The sequence below is a fragment of the Perognathus longimembris genome, chromosome 28 (assembly GCF_023159225.1).
Source record: "Perognathus longimembris pacificus isolate PPM17 chromosome 28, ASM2315922v1, whole genome shotgun sequence".
NCBI lineage: Eukaryota > Metazoa > Chordata > Mammalia > Rodentia > Heteromyidae > Perognathus > Perognathus longimembris.
The window spans coordinates 98,390,816-98,409,961 of record NC_063188.1 but is presented as its reverse complement, the minus strand read 5'-3'; the positions used below and the strand labels follow the sequence as shown (position 1 = coordinate 98,409,961).

Sequence of the window (19,146 nt, the reverse complement as noted above, 5' to 3'; positions counted from 1 at the left end):
GGGATGGTAATACCAGCAAATAATTCTGTCCTGGCACGTTGAGGTTAATATTGTGGATCCCCCTGAATGTTGGGGCACCACGTAAGTGTTTGGAGCAGGAGCATAGCTACAACCAAAGCAGGTTGGGAAGAGTAATGTGAAGATTGCAGGAATCCTTTGTGCTTGGCACAAGATTGCAGGAATCCTCTGTGCTTGGCCCCAGTCCTCCCTTGTGTAGAGTTCTTGGTCATTTGTTGTGGGAGTGGCAGAAAGGAGCAAGGCCACTGGAAGCTATTTTCATGCCTCAAGGATCAGGAAGTATGCTGAGAGAGGGAGTATATAAGACGAGATAATAAGAGAACTCAGGCAGATTCCTGAGAATAACTGACAGTACAAGCAACGGACAGGACCCAGCTCCCTGACTGAATGTAAGTGGGGAAGAAGGAAAAGGCCAGTGTGATGGTAGGAGAAAATTGAGTTTTATCCAGATGAAAACACTCAGCAGATCGTCTGGAGAAGGTATTAGGTCCTATCCTGAGAGTAGATTTGAGGACTTTGCAAATGGTACTTGAACGGGCCTCCGGAAAGGATGAGGCATAATGAGGGGAGGTTCCTGAGGTTGGGAAGAGAAATCAGATTTTACTTAAAAAAATAGAAGGAGCAACTTCCGAATCAAGGGAAATGATTATTTGTCTGGTGCTAATAGAAAAGTCCAGGAGAATGAAACCTAAGAAGTGTTGAGAAGTTTTAGAGTTGATGGAATTAAGTTTATGTAGGGAACTTTGAGCTCGCTCTCTTTCTCTCTCTCTCTCTCACACACACACGTCTTTGTGCGTGGTTGTGTGGTTTAAGTACATTAACAGATCTCCTTTATGACCTTAATTGGTTTAATTTCATGTACTACATTATTATCCTTAGACAACCAACCTAACATTTATCATTTTAAATTTTATTGCATTTTTAAGGGGGGGGAATAATTTTATCACCAGAAGTGATTTTGAAAAGAGAGAGGGCACTGCCAGCTTAGTCCGAAGAGCATGTGCATTTTATGTTTTTAATGCTGGAACGTTTTTTGTCTTATTAACCTAGCCCTTATTTGCTTTAATTTGTGGCAGTTTGAATGAATTACGTGAAACATGGCTGTTGCTTGAAAATGAATGGATTGGCCTTATTGCTAATGTGTTGAAAGTCTATGTAATTATGACATAAATATTCAGTTTATCGTCAATATGTCTAAGGATTATATGTATGTAGCTTAATATATAAAAATAAAAGTAAGACATAAATAACCACATTGTCTGAGAAGCAGGTACAATAAGAGAAGAAAGCTGGGTGCTGGTGGCTCATGTCTATATAATCCTAGCTACTCAGGAGGCCAAGATCTGAGGACCTTGGTTCAAAGCCAGTCTGGGCAGACAAATCTGAGAGACTCTTACCTTCAGTTGACCAGCAAAAAGCTGGAAGTGCAGCTGTAGGTAGTAGAGCACAAGCCTTCATGAGAAAGCTAAGCAATAACTGAAAGTCTTGTGTTCAGGCCCTAGTACCAGCACAGAGGGGGAGGGAGGGAGAGAGGATGGGAGGGAGAATGTGGGAGAGAAAGTAGGAAAGGGGGGAGGGGGGAAGGATGGAGGAAAGAGATAAAGAACTGTGGACACTCAAAAGTGGAGGAAGACCAGAAAGCTGTGGCTCAGTGTGGTAGAGTGCTAGCCTTGAGCAAAAGAGCTTAAGGACGGCACTTAGACAGACTCCAAGTTCAAGCCCCATGATCAATTAACAAATTTTAAGATAAAAAAAAGTAGAGGAAGGGGCCGGGAATGTGGCTTAGTGGTAGAGTGCTTGCTTAGCATGCACGAAGCCCTGCTTTCGATTCCTCAGCACCACATAAACAGAGAAAGCCAGAAGTGGTGCTGTGGCTCAAGACATAGAGTGCTAGCCTTGAGCAAAAAGAAGCCAGGGACAGTGCTCAGGCCCTGAGTTCAAGCCCCAGGACTGACAAAAAAATGTGAGGAAGTTCTTTGCAGTTTTTTTGTCAAGGAAGGAGATTTGGGGCGAGATTTTTGTCATAGGAGATGACATGGCATGGGAAAGATGTTTTAGATTGAAGAACTCCTGAGCCAAGGCACAGAGTTAGTGATCATCTTTTTTTCTTTTCTTTTTCTGTGCAGTGCCAGTTATGGAGCTTAACTCATGGACTGGGCACCGCTCTTGAGCATTTTTGCTCAAGACTTGTGTTCTACCACTTGAGCCACTGCTTCCATTTCTGGCTTTTGGTGGTTCATTGGAGATAAGAGCTTCACAGACTTTTTTTTTTTTTTTTTACCTGGGTTGGCTTTGAACCACAATCCTCAGATCTGGCTCCTGAGTAGCTAGGATTATAGATGTGAGCAACTGGTGCTTGGCTGTGTGTGTGTGTGTGTGTGTGTGTGTGTGTGTGTGTGTGTGTGTGTGTGTGTGTGTGTGTGTGTGTGTGTGTGTGTGTGTGTGTGTGTGTGTGTGTGTGTGTGTGTGTTTGTTTTGAGATCGGGTTTCACTGTGTAGACCAGGCTAGCTTCAAATTGCTATTCTAGGGGCTGGGAATATGGCCTAATGGTAAAGGGCTTGCTTCGTATACCTGAAGCCCTGGGTTCGATTCCTCAGCACCACATACATAGAAAAAAGCCGGAAGTGGCACTGTGGCTCAAGAGGTAGAGTGCTAGCCTTGAGCAAAAAGAAGCCAGGGACAGTGCTCGGGCCCTGAGTCCATGCCCCAGGACTGGCAGCAAAAACAAAACAAATAAACAAATTGCTATCCTACTGTCTACTTCTTGAGTGCTAGGATTGAGGGTATATACTACCACACCCAGCCAGTTGGGGAGGTCTTAAGGGAGTGGGGGGCATTCTTGATTGGCTAAAGTATGTGCACACATGTGATGTGCAGTGGTGCTGGGAGGTGCTTGAAAGGAGGAAGAAGATAGTTCAGATTGTTTGGAGCCAGATTAGTCCTGGAAGACATTAGGGAGTCATTAATACTTCCAACAGGGAAATGATGTTATATAGCTGATGCTTTAGAAAAGTGACTTGTATTTCTGTTACTTGCAATTTTAACAAGGGGCATTCGATACTATGTCATTAGCAAAAAACAAAAAAACCCATGTTAAATGCTTATAGCTTTAGGTGGATTAGAAGAGATAAGGTTTATATAGTACTTACAGCATGAATAAACATAATTCCTGATGCTTTTGAATTCGCAATTAAGTAGTATTAAGATTCTTTATGTAGTAGGTTTTTAGCTAAAATAGAAAAGTGAAAATTAAAATCGTCTTGCAAAATCTGGGTATGGTAGTACTTGCCTATAATCACGGCACTCAGTCGGTAGAGGTAGGAAGATGTAAGTTCAAGGCCAGCCTAGGCTACATAGTGATACTCCTCCCCCGAAAAAAATCCCAACACAATAATATAGTGGGGCTGTAGAAAGATGTGCAATCAGGAGCTAAAAAGCTGTTGGTAAGCCCTCTTCAGTTCCATTTTCCAGCCAAATGGACTGAGGGAAATTGGGAGGGAGAAAGTCAGTGAAACAAGAAAAAGATAGATGAAGAGGAAGGAGATACTAATTCTTGCTCGTGGTTTCAGATTCTTGGGATCAGACTGTAATTTTGTTTTATTAAAAAAGTGAACTTTTTGCCATTTTATTATTATTTTTGCTGGTACAAGGGCTTGGACTCAACTTTGTGCTTTCGCCTAGCTTTTTTGCTCATAACTTGCCTCCACTTCTAGCTTTTTTTCTGGTTTTGGAGATAAAGGACTTGAGGATTCATTCCTCAACACTGGCTCTGAAACGTGATTCTTTTTTTTTTTTTTTTTTTGGCCAGTCCTGGGCCTTGGACTCAGGGCCTGAGCACTTTCCCTGGCTTCTTTTTGCTCAAGGCTAGCACTCTGCCACTTGAGCCACAGCGCCACTTCTGGCTGTTTTCTGTATATGTGGTGCTGGGGAATCGAACCCAGAGCTTCATGTATACGAGGCAGGCACTCTTGCCACTAGGCCATATCCCTAGCCCCAGAAACGTGATTCTTAGATCTCATCTTTCCGAGTAGCTAGGATTATAGTTGTTGTTTTTTTTTTTTTTTGCCAGTCCTGGGGCTTGGACTCAGGGCCTGAGCACTGTCCCTGGCTTCTTTTTGCTCAAGGCTAGCACTCTGCCACTTGAGTCACAGTGCCACTTCTGGCCATTTTCTGTATATGTGGTGCTGGGGAATCGAACCCAGGGCTTCATGTATATGAAGCAGGCACTCTTGCCACTAGGCCATATCCCCAGCCCCTAGGATTATAGTTTTAAGCTACTGATTATTTTACTATTTTACAACTAGCACCAATCACCTCTATCCAGAAGAATATAAATATACCAGGGGGACGTGTGTATTTGTATGTGTGTGTGTTCCAGTCCTTGACTTGAACTTGGAGCCTGGGCACTGTCCCTGAGCTTTTGTGTTCAAGGCTAGCACTCAACCATTTGAGCCAGAGCTCCACTTCCAGCCTTTTGATGGTTAATCAGAGAGGTGAGTCTCTCCGACTTTCCTGCCTTGGATGGCTTTGAACCACATTCATCAAATCTCAGCCTCCTAAGTAGCTAGGATTACTGGTATGAACTACCAGCACCTGGCTTATATTATGCTTGTGTTTTTGATGAATGTTCATCTGTCACATAATTGAAGTTTCCCAAAAGTGAACATTTCAGGCCAGGCACAGTGGCTCACATCTGTAATTCTAACTACTTGGAAAATGAAGATTAGGAGGATGTTAGTTCCAGGCCACCTCTGGCAAAAAGTTAGCAAGTCATCTCAACAACAACAAAAAAATCTGGGCATCCCGGAATATTCCTGTCATACCAACTATTCAGGAAGTGTAAGTAAGAAAATTGTGGTCCAGACTAGCCTGGCATGCAGATCTTATTAGAAAAATAATGAAAGAAAAAAAGGGCTTGAGGCATGGTTTTAGTGGTATAGTGCCTAACAAGCACAAGGTTATAGGTTCAAACCCTATTATTGCCCAAAGTTTTTTTGTTCATTTGTTTTGTTTTTGTTGCCAGTCCTGGGGCTTGAACTCAGGGCCTGAGCACTGTCCCTGGCTTCTTTTTGCTCAAGGCTAGCACTCTACCTCTTGAGCCACTGCGCCCACTTCCAGCTTTTTTCTATATATGTGGTGCTGTGGAATCGAACCCAGGGCTTCATGTATACAAGGCAAGCACTTTACCACTGGGCCATATTCCCAGCCCCAAAAGACTTTTTGATATTAAAATAATTAATACTCTGCCTTTTCCCTTGATTTAGGAGGTGTAACTGATGAAAGTTAAAGGCCATGGATGAAGATGGACTTGAATTACAACCCCAAGAGCCAAATTCGTTTTTTGATGTAACAGGTATAACTACTTGGATTGTTCCAATTTTTGCCTACCAAATTTGCAGTTATCGTGTGGGCAGATTGCTAGACTCTCACATTCAGTCATACTTAGGTATCTTGTTAATCTAGCCAGAATCTACAAAAGTGAAAGCATATTATTCGTCGTCTAAAGTTTGGTTTCTTTAAAAAAAAAAGGTTAGTTTTTTCATAACTCATATTATCAGGGTAGCTTGAGCATCTCTAACCTGAAAATCCATAGTGCTCCAAAAGCAAAAATATTTGGAGTGCTGACATGATACCATGAGTAGAAAGAAAATTTAACACCTGACCTTGTGTGATGGATTCAAGTGAGAACACAGTTACAGGGGAGTCAGGAGGGAAAAACTGGGAGAAAAGGAGGGAAGAGGTGACACTGTTCAAAAAGAAATGTACTCGTTACCTGATTTATGTAACTGCAACCTCTCTGTACATGGCCTTTACAATAAAGATTAATAAGTAATTTTAAAAAAACCCAGGTACACATAAATAGTATAGAAGATTACCTTTAGGCAATGAGAACATATGAAAATCTGTAAATATTCTAACATCTGAAAATATCCAAAATACTTCTGTTCCCAGTTATTTGGGATAAGAGATACTTAACCTATAACAATAGCTATATGAAAACGTTAGGGACAGCCAGGCAGCAGTGGCTAACACCTGTAATATTAGCTACTCAGGAGGCTTGAGATCTGGAGGATCATGGTTTGAGGCCAGCCCACACAGAAAAGTTCACTGGACTCACTCCCCCAAAACAACCAACAAAACTGGAGGCTAAGAGCATAAACTCCTTAGTGATGTCTGAACTTATTTTAATTTTGCCCAGTTTTCCTACTAAGTTGTTGGTTGTTCCTTTGAAAATATTCCTTATTTACATCTGTTCTTTTTTTTTTTTTTTTTTTTTTTTTTTTTTTTTTTTTTTTGGCCAGTCCTGGGCCTTGGACTCAGGGCCTGAGCACTGTCCCTGGCTTCTTCCCGCTCAAGGCTAGCACTCTGCCACTTGAGCCACAGCGCCGCTTCTGGCCATTTTCTGTATATGTGGTGCTGGGGAATCGAACCTAGGGCCTCGTGTATCCGAGGCAGGCACTCTTGCCACTAGGCTATATCCCCAGCCCTACATCTGTTCTTCTTCATTCTACAGAGTCTTTAATCCCACTCTTTGTGGTAACTTTCACATTTTCCTTACCCTTAGTGTCTTTTATCTAGACCACTAATCAGAGTACTAAACCATAAAATGTATCATGTCATTTCTTTGTTCTCTGTTTTTCCAGCAGATAAAATATTACCCAAGGTCCTCCACATTTTGACCATGTCCTACTTTATAACCTTCTATCTCTCACAGCTTCCCACATTCTATTTCAGGAAGATAGTCTTAACCTTACCCTACCCCCTCCCCAAGTGTACAAGGAAAAATGTGTTTGTAAATTTCTTAAGTGGGACAAAAAAGTATTCACAAATTTACATAATTTATAAAGTGATTACACTCGGTTGCTTTTTTTTTTGGCCAGGCCTGAGGCTTGGACTCAGGCTCTGAGCACTGTCCCTGGCTTCTTTTTGCTCAAGGCTGGCACTCTACCAGTTGAGCCACGGAGGCACTTCCAGCCTTTTCTGTTTATGTGGTGCTGAGGAATCAAACCCAGGGCTTCAGGCATGCAAGGCAAGCACTCTACCAAGCCACATTCCCAACCCAGGGCCTCTGTTTTTATCTGTCATAATAATACTTCGTAATAATAAATAATAATACAGTTTTTCAGAACACTTCCCATGCATTTTCATTTGATCATCTTCACAGTCTTGTGAAGTGTTCATAGCAGATACTACTTAGTATCCTAATTTTCTTGATGGGGAAACACAGAGGTTTAATGTGGAGAGCTCACTAAACTACGAAGTGTATGAGTATGACATTTATCTTTAATTTTGATTTTGTAATCAGGCCTCTCGCCACTAAATGCTTTCATCTTTGTGTCTGCCAAATGGAGATTATAGTGATGTATCACTTGATGATAGTGTTGAGAATATTGGAAACAAATGAGCATATGGCATTTTGTAGTAGTTCTATAGACATGAAAGGGAATATATTCTTTTCATTGTTTCTAGTAATTTTGATAGTTATTAACTGACTTTACAGAATTACTTCCCATAATTTGTGGTATTCTTTGGTGCTTGATCATTTCTGTTTGTTGACAAAGCCATGTGTTTCTTTGAGAGCTTGGCCAGAGACACACAGTCATTGAGCGAGGCACCTGTTTGGACTTAGCCTGCCTGGTCTGAGTCACAACCAGAAGCACTAATATACTGGAGAGCTTTTCATTTGGACTTTTGTAAAACTTTCTACGCTGTTTTCTTGACTAGTAGCCAAGAGACTGAATTTACTTTATTATTATTATTATTAGTTTTGGTAAGGATATATAGGATTTCAACTGCATTTGTGACATTCCTTCGGCATAGCATTTATTGCCCACCATATGCTGCTATGCAAACTGTTTGATATTTGTTAAAGCATTTAATTTTATTGGGTTGCAGTTGATGGAATTTAACTGTAAAATGGACTCCAGTAAGGTTTCCTATGTAGTGAGCAGCTGCCTTGGAGGTGAGGTCGGGGGACAGAGAGGAAGCTAGATGGAGTTGAGTACCCTAGCAAAGTTAGGGCAGACCTGCTGTAACCTCTCTTGGCCTCCCCTGCCCCAGCATAGCTGCACTTGTATTCATTTTATCTTTCCACAGAGATAGATATCCTCAACCAGTTGCCTTTTTTCTTCGTAAGCCGTGACCTTCTTTTCATTTATGTTCTGCTCCTTTTATGTCCTAGAATCAGAGGTTGACTTGAACATTTCTGTAATCTTAGATGGAGGATGTTGGTGATCTATTGTGCTGGAGCAGAAGGTGAAGGATGTTAAGGAAGAAAGGGATTAAATGGGAAGGAAGTACATGAGAGGGATGAAAGGAAGAAAAAACATGAGTTGAGGAAGAGCAAGAAAGGAAAGAAATGAAAGAATATATAATGAAGGAAATCACTATTCCCTTAATTACCTATGAATATAAGTATAATTTTGGTGTACCTAAAATTTTACTGCTGTGGAAATACATTTATTCTGTGCTTTTCAGTGGCTTTTAGTATTTCAATTGCTTTTAGTATATCCTGTTTTTTGTTGGTGGTGGTACTGGGTCTTGAACTCAGGGTCTTGGTGCTGTCCCTGAGCTTTTCTGTTCAAGCCTAGCACTATACCACTTTGAGCTACCGCTCCACTTCTGGTTTTCTGTTGGTTAATTGGAGATAAGAGTCTCATGGACTTTGCTGCCCAGGCAGGCTGGCTTTGAACCGTGATCCTCAGATCTCAGCATCCAAAGTAGCTAGAATTACAGGCATGAACCACCAGCAACTGGCCTATTAATTGATTAAATGAGTATATGAAAGTTGTTCTATTAAAAGTACCTTATGATGACACCTGAAATTTATGATTCAAATAGATTTCCTTAACTTTTTTTTTCTTTTGGTGGTGGTAGTAGGACTTGACCTTGGCTTTACATTCTTTGCATTTTTGCTTAGCTTTTTTTTCCCCCAAGGCTAGCAGTCTACCATGCAAGCCACACCTCCACTTCCAGCTTTTTACTGATCAATTGGAGATAAAAGTCTCTTGGATTTGTCTGTGATCCTCACATCTCAGCCTCCTGAGTAGTTAGGTTTGTTAAGAATGAGCCCTCACCATTTGTAAAGAAATGGAAGGACTTGGAAAAAATTATACTAAGTGAAGTGAGCCAGACCCAAAGAAACATGGACTCTATGGTCTCCCTCATAGGGAATAATTAGCACAGGTTTAGGCTAGTCACAGCAGAGGATCACAAGAGCCCAGTAGCTATACCCTTATGAACACATAAGATGATAAGTGAAATGAACTCCATGTTATGGAAATGACTGTTACATCACTGTTGTAATTACTTTCAACATGCGATGTGAAACCGTAGCTTCTATTATTGATGATGATCCTCTTGTATGCCCTTCCTGTGGTCGTACCTTCACTATCTCTGTATCTTATCTGAGTACATTGGAAACCATGTATACTGGTATTAGAACTAGGAAACTGTAAGGGAATACCAAAATCGAGAGACACAGGGTAAAAAAGACAAACGATTACAAAAGCAATACTTGCAAAACTGTTTAGTGTAAATCTACTGAACGACTCATGGGGGAAAAGGGAAAGGGGGAGGGGGAGGGGGGAATGAGGGAGGAGGTAACAAACAGTACAAGAGATGTATCCAATGCCTAAAGTATGAAACTCTAACTGCTCTGTATATCAGTTTGACAAAAAAAAAAAAGAACGAGCCCTCAGTGATAAGGTCCTTAATTTGTCCTTTTTCTTTTTGGTGTGTGTGTGTGCCAGTCCTGGGGCTTGAACTCAGGGCCCAGGTACTTTCCATGAGCTTCTTTTGCTCAAAGCTAGTGCTCTTCCACTTGAGCCAGAGCTCTACTTCTGGCTTTTGGGGAAGTGTGTGGTTGACTAGAAATAAGAGTCTCACGGACTTTTTAGCCCAGTCTGTCTTTGAACCATGATGATCAGAGCTTAGCCTCCTGAGTTGCTAGCTTTGCAGGTGTGAGCCATTGGTACCCAGCTTCCCTTAATCTATCTTGGTGTTTGAGAAAAATGAGGAGCTAGCCCAGTGTCCCAGTAGAAATTTAATAACATTTACATTGAGGTAGTCATTCATTCCTCCCTGACATGTGTCATGTTAATTTGTTTTTAAGGAGCTGGTGCTGCACACATGGATGGTGATCAAATTGTTGTGGAAGTCCAAGAAACTGTTTTTGTTTCAGATGTTGTGGATTCAGATATAACTGTACATAACTTTGTTCCTGATGACCCAGACTCAGTTGTAATCCAAGATGTTATTGAGGACGTTGTTATAGAAGATGTTCAGTGTCCAGATATCATGGATGAAGCAGATGTATCTGAAACAGTCATCATTCCTGAGCAAGTGCTGGATTCCGATGTAACAGAAGAAGTTTCTTTGACGCATTGCACGGTTCCAGATGATGTTCTAGCTTCTGATATTACTTCAGCTTCAATGTCTATGCCAGAGCATGTCTTGACAGGTGAATCTATACATGTGTCTGATGTTGGACACATCGAGCATGTGGTCCATGATAGTGTGGTAGAAGCAGAAATTGTCACTGATCCTCTAACCACTGATGTAGTTTCAGAAGAAGTGTTGGTAGCAGATTGTGCCTCGGAAGCAGTGATTGATGCCAATGGGATCCCTGTGGACCAGCAAGATGACAACAAAAACAACTGTGAGGACTACCTAATGATATCCTGTAAGTCTTGGGGTAGAGTGATTCAGAAGTGTTTTTAATTGAATGTTTAAATTTTTAGATAGTACTGGGGTTTGAACTAAAGATCTGTGTTTGCTAGACAGGCACTGTACTATTTGAGTCATGCTGCAACCCTTGTTCAACAGTATTTTGTTCATTGTTTTGGGTGGACTAGGGTTTGAATTTAGGGACTTGTGTTTGCTAGGTAGATATTTTCCCATTTGAATCACAACTCCAGCTCTTTTTGCTCTGGTTGTAGGGTCTTGTTTTTTGGCCAGCTAGAGTGCAGGTTTGTTTTATGCATATTACTATATCTAGGATGATAGGTATGTACCACCATGCCTAGTCTTTCCTGTTGAAATAGGGTGCCTGGCCATTTTTTTTTTTTTTTGGCCAGTCCTGGGCTTGGACTCAGGGCCTGAGCACTGTCCCTGGCTTCTTTTTGCTCAAGGCTAGCACTCTGCCACTTGAGCCACAGCGCCACTTCTGGCCATTTTCTATATATGTGGTGCTGGGGAATTGAACCCAGGGCCTCATGTATACGAGACAAGCACTCTTGCCACTAGGCCATATCCCCAGCCCCCTGGCCATTTTTTTAAACCTGAACTGACTTACCTAGCTCAGTCTCACACCCAACAATTGATCGAGATGGGGTCTTCTGAACTTTTGCCTGATTGGTATGGGTCTTGTGGTGTTTTGTGGGGGAGGAAGCTTAGGGCTGGCCTTGGATCATAATCTTACTTCTATTTCCCATGAAGCTGTGATTATCGACATGCATCATCAAACCCAGCTTGTTTTGTTGATACAGGATCTTGTGTTCTTCCTGATCTCTGCCTCCTGAGTACCTATAAGTATAGGAATAAACCACCAGTATCTGGCTAGAGGTGATTCTCCTTATTTACATAAGGGGTGAAAAGAATAGAATGGTTCAGAGACTTGTTTCCATATAAAGATGTGTGATAGGAAGGAATTTTCTGCAGTTGAGAAAAATACAGTCTGTAAGGAATGGAACTGAATTTTGCTAATGAAGGATACAGTGAGGCTGTTATCAGCCTCTCATGTTAGGATCCTTCTCAAAACTTACAAGGAGCTCAACTTGGAAAGACTGCTTATGCCTGTAGATACTTGAAACAAACCATGGGACAGAAAAGGCTTGATGTGTGGACTTAATGTTCTTGGATACACAGTACTGCTTATGTAATCCTCATGTACTTACTCTACTTATATGTAAAATACTATTTATGTAACAGCACAGGAACGAGCTATGGCATAATACTGAAACATGATTTCACATATGGTGGATTCATACTAGATTACTGAAGAAGTGAGATGTTTTGGAATACAACTCTAAATGGGGCAACTGTGTCTTACAGTATTTCATGGTATTTTTCTATACCATTTTTATTAAAATTGTAGATGGGATAGAGCTAGATCACAATTCTGATCCAATGTGTGGAACTCATTCCTTAAGGAACTGAAGGTCAAATAAATACTCATAGGGGCTAAACTTGGAATTTGGGGACTATAATAAGGAAATGTTCAGGTACCAGTTGTGTTTTTTGGTTTTTTGGTTTTTTTTGTTGTTGTTCTGTTGTGGGGCTCGAACTCTGGGCCTGGGTGCTGTCCAGAGCTCTTCAGCTCAAGGCTAGCTAGCATTCTACCACTTGAGCCACAGTGCCACTTCTGGTTTTCTGGTGATTAATTGGAGATAAGGGGCTCATGGACTTTCCTCCCTGGGCTGGCTTTGAACCATGATCCTCAGATCTCAGCCTCCTGTGTAACTAGGATTACAGGCGTGAGCCACCAGCACCCGACAGGTGCCCGTTTTATAGCTGTTGGATAAAAAGAATACGACTAAAGTCCTGCAGCTCTTTTAAGGAGCTCTGCCCTGAACGCAACACCATCCTCATTGCGTGCAGCCTAGATCAACTAAATGTATTATATTTATTGTTATCTGGGTGACAGCTTCAATTGCACCCATCTTGGGAATCGGGAATATGCTCTTCTTTAGTACTGTCATTTTTTTTTTTTGGCTTCAGCACAAATAGATAATTCTGTGAGCCAGAGGCAGGAAGCCATTTTAGTCTTCATAGGTATTGACCAAGAACAATAATGAGCTGACTGTCTTATTTTAACCTTGAAAGTAAAAATGTATATTTTTTCCCTATAGATACATGGAACAGTTAAAACAAAGTACAGCAAAATATATAGTTGATGCTTTCTGTCTTTTCATAGTAATACTCTAAAAAGTTGTGTTAATATTTTTCTCAGCCAGAGTCATATTCATTTGCTAAACAAACATTGGGAACATCATGTATTTTTACCTTAACCGTAAATAAATCTCTGAGAGTGTTCTATATTTGGGTTATGATTTGTACTCAAGTTAATTTTACTGCCTTTTTTTCACACTTGTTGGAAAATCTGTGAACAGCATAGTAAGTGAAGGATCTCCAGCTTGGAAAAAATAATGATGTGAAACCTAAGTTAAGAATAAATGTTTGGGTTTTTTTTTTTTTTTTTTTTGCCATACCACTAAGTAGCAGGGGTGGGGGTGGGGGGACAGAGAAAGAGAGAGAGAGAGAGAGAGACTCATTGACTTTATAAATGTAAGAATAAGAATATTTACTTGCATATCTTTTTTAAAGTTAAATTTTATTGATAACATGATGTACAGAGGGGGTACAGTTACATAATAAGGTAGTGAGTACATTTCTTGTCTTATTTGTTATGCCCTCCTTCATTTTTCTTTCCTTTCCCTAGTTCAGATCATATCTTTTTTTTGTCAGTTGTAGGGCTTGAACTTAGGGACTGGGCATTGTCCCTTAGCCTCTTTTTGTTCAAGGCTAGCACTCTACTACACGAGCCACTGGCACTTGGCATATATCGGTTTTTATACAGAAATTTAATATACCATATTGGAATCTACCAGCCTTTTTAAAAAGTTATTGAGAATTTGAAAGTCAGAGAATTCTTTGTAAGAAGGAAGAAAATACATTCAGCATCATATATTTATTAGACCCCTAGTTGTCAGACATTGTAGGTAGTACCAACCTGGGTAGGTATGTACTATATAAATAAATACATAAGACATTTATCCCTGGGGGCTGACAGCCTACTGTGAAAAAGGTTGTAGGGTAATGCACTGGTGTCAGTGAATTCTTGTGGAGACAAGATGATGTAGCTGACCTTTGACCCAAGGATGACTTTGTTTTATAAGACGAAGAAGGACGTGGGTGGAAGACCTTCCAAGCAAATGGTATAGTATGTAAAAAAAAAAAAAGTGGGGTACGGGGTCCTGGCTTTGGTGGGCAATGATGGAAACTTCAAGATGTTCATAAATCTCGGTGTATTTTTGGGTTGAGTTTCTTACAGCTAATTTGTAGAACTACAATCACTGAACCAAAGGGTATGCATATTTCCAAACTTGGACATACTGCCTCAGTATTTTGTCAAATATAATTCCCCTTCACCAAGTTTATGAATGTGTTCATATTCCTACACTTTTACCAACATAGATTATTTTCTTCTAGCTTGATAGGGAAATACAACTGGGAATATATAGTGAAATATAATACAACCTGTTTCTGTTTTTATTTTTGTTTTATTTCATTTTTTTGTTGGCTGTGAGGCTTTAACTCAGGGCAGGGCACTGTCTCTGAACTCTTTTGCTCAAGGCTAGCACTCTACCACTTCAGCTACAGCGACACTTCCAATTTTCTGGTGCTTAATTGGAGATAAGACTCTCACAGACTTTCCTGCCTAGGCTGGCATTGAACCACGGATCCTGAGATCTCAGCCTCCTGAATAGCTAGAATTACAAGCATAAGCTATCAGCACCTGTCTTATTTTGACTTTTTAAAGGTTAATAGAGTTAAGTTTATTTGAAATTGAAAGGAAAGCCATGAGAGAAAGTAACAGAAACTCTCCCAACTGGAGAGTGGCCCAAAGGAGGAGCTCCTTGTTTCAGTTTTAAAATTATTTTAGATCCATAATCCTGGTAACAATAGGTTATAATAATAGGTGAGGGGTGCATTAGTGATATAGAGTAGCTAAAGTTATTCATATATGAGATAATGAATACTCCAAGGAGGATGTATTGATGCATGCAATTAATATTGGTACCCTAGAAGCTGAGACAAGGGACTTGAGTTTAAGGATAGCCTGGGAAACATAACTACTCTGTTACCAAAAATAAGAGTAACCCAAGATCTTAATAGTAAATAAGATGAGGGGGTAATAGTAATAGATGAGGAAGTGGTAAACTAAAGAGATTAGGAAGTAAAAGGGGTAAGATTTGCTGATAGACAAAACAGGGGTGGAGATTTGAGGGAGAAAGAAAATACAATGATAGTTAAATTCTACCTTGGGTACTGTGGCTGGTTAAGAAAATTACCAAAGAGGAAGAGTAGATTTGGTGGGGGAAAATAATTGAGGAAATTAAAAAAAAAGGCAAAGTGACCATGATTCTGCCCTTTGAACAAATACATGGTTCTGAGGGGGAGAAGACAAACAGATTGGAGTACTCAAGAAGAGACCATTATAAGAGGTTGGTAGGTGCTAGGGAGGACCACCCATGCTTTGTGGGTCTAGGCACTGGAAGGTAAGTAGGTAGGTTGTAGGTGGGTGAGTTTGTCCATGAATTTTCTCTTAGGAATATTTCCACTTGGTTTCAGCTATGTGACAAGTAAGGGCAGCAACAGACACACAGGGATGGAGAGGTAGCATTAAGAGATTTGAGAGGAGGGGCTGGGGATATAGCCTAGTGGCAAGAGTGCCTGCCTCGGATACACGAGGCCCTAGGTTCGATTCCCCAGCACCACATATACAGAAAACGGCCAGAAGCGGCGCTGTGGCTCAAGTGGCAGAGTGCTAGCCTTGAGCGGGAAGAAGCCAGGGACAGTGCTCGGGCCCTGAGTCCAAGGCCCAGGACTGGCAAAAAAAAAAAAAAAGAGATTTGAGAGGAAAGGAGAATCTGGAGAAGAGGAGAAGGGAAAAATAGTAATAAATAAATAAATAAAGATCCACTTCAGGTTCAAGGTCATGGATAAGAAGCAAAACCATGAGTAGGGTGGTGTGTGTGTGTGTGTGTGTGTGTGTGTGTGTGTGTGTGTGTGTGTGTGTGTACATTTTCAGCCAGATTTAGCTTCACAGGTGCTGGGTAGAGGCAGTGAGGCAATTTGCCAAGTTAGTGGTTCTGCCAAGCTATTGTGAGGAAAAGGGAGGTTGGTGGGCAAAATGGACCAAGAGCAAATGTGATAGATTGCAGAATTGAAGTTGTTTTATAATTGTGGGGTTCAAGTAAATTCTCATGTAATAATTTTTAATTAATGAATCATTTTAAATTTCATTAAAATTTTTCTCCTTATCCTTTCATATATAAATATGTGAGCAAAAGTATCTATGTCTAATGATCATTTTCTTTATACATTTTTAGTACTTTTCTTATTTATTTATTTATTGCCAGTCCTGGGGCTTGGACTCAGGGCCTGAGCACTGTCCCTGGCTTCTTTTTGCTCAAGGCTAGCACTCTGCCACTTGAGCCACAGCGCCACTTCTGGCCATTTTCTGTATATGTGGTGCTGGGGAATTGAACCCAGGGCCTCATGTACTCTTGCCACTAGGCCATATCCCCAGCCCAGTACTTTTCTTATAATAAGTTATATCATTACCATAGCAAGCTGTCTTTTTGTGTGTGTGTATGTGTTGGTCCTGGGGCTTGAACTCAGGGACTAGGTACTTTCTCTTAGCTTTTCTTTCTTTCTCTTTTGGTTGTGGGGCTTGAACTCAGGGATCTCTAAGTGCTACTCTTGAGTTCTTTCACTCCAAGCTAGTGCTCTACCACTTTGAGTCACAGTGGCTTCCTGTTCCTTAGCTGTTTACACTTGATTGATGCCTTTCCACTTGAGTCACAGCTCCACTTCTGGCTATTTTGGTGTTTAATGAGCATAAGAGTTTCATGGAAACCAGGTGCCGGTGACTCACATCTGTAATCCTAGCTTCTCAGGATTCTGAAATCTGAGGATCTCGGTTCAAAGCCAGCCCAGACAGGAAAGTCCCTGAGACTCTTATCTCCAACTAACCACCAGAAAACCGGAAGTGGAGCTTGGCTCAAGTGGTAGAGCACTACCCTTGAGCCCGGAGTTCAAGCCTCACAACTAACAAAATAACAGCCACAAAACCAAAAACAAAACAAACAAAAAAACCTTTGTTTCCCTTTAGTTTGAGGTTTAAAATGTTGAATGAGATATAAAGATTATTATATAAATCTTGAAGAAGTTGTTGCCAGTTGTTCTTTTTAGACAGGAACAAAGTTTACTAATTACAGTTTTTAACTGGTGGGATTATTGGTATTTTTTTAATACTAAATTTGACACAGTGATCACACTTTTGTTCAAAAATCACAAGACAAAATAGGTTCTAAAGATAGGCACCTTCCCTCTCCACTCCTCACATACCATCTCAGAACCTTTTCTTCTTTATCTGGAGAAGATGAAAATCAAATGAAGTAAAGTTACGTAGAAACACTAAGAAAATTGCAAAATGCCATGCAAATGGTAGTTATTATTAGAAGTAGTCTTAATTTCCAGAAATTATGCTCTTCTATTTTGGTGAGGCCTTATTCTAAAGCTCTAGTTCTTTATTATTACATTAGAAGAGAGGGCATTTACATAGAAATCACACGTACGATGACTCAGTTTTATTGAAATGTTCTTTGTCTGTTTTTAGAAATTCATTTTTAATGGTAGCTTTAAAGGCACAGTGAATTTTGAATGTTTAACAGGACCATCAGGGTTCTTTGTTTTTTAAATCACTTCTGTAATGTTTCATATCTAGAATAATTTCATAGGTTGCATTAGTGGAGGAAGTTCTCAAGGTGAAAATCTGAAGGTGAATTCTACTTTTGTCTAGTGATAGCATAGCTTTGCTATCAGGTAAGTTGGTATGTTCGAAATGTGTTTTCCCACACATTGTGAAAATAGGTCTTTTACTCCAGGATTTATTTAGGTAAACACATGACATTTTATAAGCTCTAAAATGATTAGGTTTTGCAGTCAGTAAGAGTTTCATAAGCAGGCTGGGGATATGGCCTAGTGGCAAGAGTGCTTGCTTGTCTCGTATACATGAAGCCCTGGGTTCAATTTCCCAGCACCACATATATAGAAAACGGCCAGAAGTGGCGCTGTGGCTCAAGTGGCAAAGTGCTAGCCTTGAGCAAAAAGAAGCCAGGGACAGTGCTCAGGCCCTGAGTCCAAGCCCCAAGACTGGCAAAAAAAGAGTTTTATAAGGGTACTGACAAACCAGTGCAAGCCAAAATGACAGGCCAGCCTTGTTTTTTATAAACATAAGGATATTTGATTTTCCAGTACCTATTACAATCAGTTCTGATGAACCTTGCCAAAAATTTAGGCTAATTTCATCGATATCCAACTGTTGCTGCTAGGTGCATGAGATTTTCTGTGACCTGATTTTAGCTTAGCATTAGGCTACATTTCTTAACATGCCCAGTGCCACACTTTACCCATAATCCCATCTTGTTCTCTACCTTTCTTCCTAGAATAAGCACCCTTCTCTTTCTCTCAGCTGGAGTGAGATTTTGTCTTTGTTTCCATAGCAGCTGTCAGTGCTCAGTGAGACATTTACTGATAGTTTCTGACTAATCCTCTTTTATGTTCTATATCAACTTGTTATTAAAGATTGATTGAGTATGTATGTAAATAGCTTTTGCTTTATACCTATAAGTGACCTTCATTTTAACTTTTACATTATTTAAGAAAAAGTAGAATAATTTATCAACAGATGTGCTGTAAGTTACATGTTTGGTTTCCAAATGGAATGTATATTATACATAATTTACTGTTTAATGAAATGTTTAATAAAACGGGCTGGGGGTGTAGCTCAGTGGTAGAGTGGTTGTAAATGACAAATAAGAAAGGCTTGGGAATGCTCTTTGGCAATAGTTCTCTGAAATGCTTTATTGGGGATGTGGAGAGTTATGATTTTCATTGTTAGAGACCAAGTTGATAAATTGTCACTATTGTTTTTGCCAGTGCAGAGGCTTAAATACATGGCCTGGGCACTGTCCCTGAGTTTTTCTGCTCAAAGCTAGTGCTCTACCACTTGAGGCGCAGCTCTACTTCTGTCTTTTTGGTGCTTAATTGTAGGTAACTGTCTCACACTTTACTACCTGGCCGGCTTTGGATTGTGAGTCTCAGATCTTGGCCTCCTGAGTAGTTAGGATTACAGGCATGAGACACTGACACTCGGCTAATTTTGATTTTTTTTTTAAAATTTTGTTTTGTTTTGTTTGCCAGTCCTGGGCCTTGGACTCAGGGCCTGAGCACTGTCCCTGGCTTCTTTTTGCTCAAGGCTAGCACTCTGCCACTTGAGCCACAGTGCCACTTCCGGCTTTTTCTATATATGTGGTGCTGGGGAATCGAACCCAGGG

General features: G+C 40.5%; 1 protein-coding gene across 6 annotated transcripts in view; it reads left to right on the top strand.

Moving 5' to 3' along the window:
- The window catches only part of Zfx (zinc finger protein X-linked), a 50,121-nt gene that overhangs the window by 22,689 nt on the left and 8,286 nt on the right, over nt 1–19,146 (top strand). For 5 of the 6 annotated variants that reach the window (XM_048335598.1, XM_048335595.1, XM_048335597.1 and 2 more), the window contains 2 exons: nt 5,284–5,372; nt 10,134–10,703. In XM_048335598.1, the coding sequence (XP_048191555.1) occupies nt 5,312–5,372; nt 10,134–10,703 (631 nt within the window). In that variant the 5' untranslated portion in view covers nt 5,284–5,311. The remainder of the gene's footprint in view (nt 1–5,283; nt 5,373–10,133; nt 10,704–19,146) is intronic. The other variant, XM_048335600.1, reaches the window with a different exon arrangement.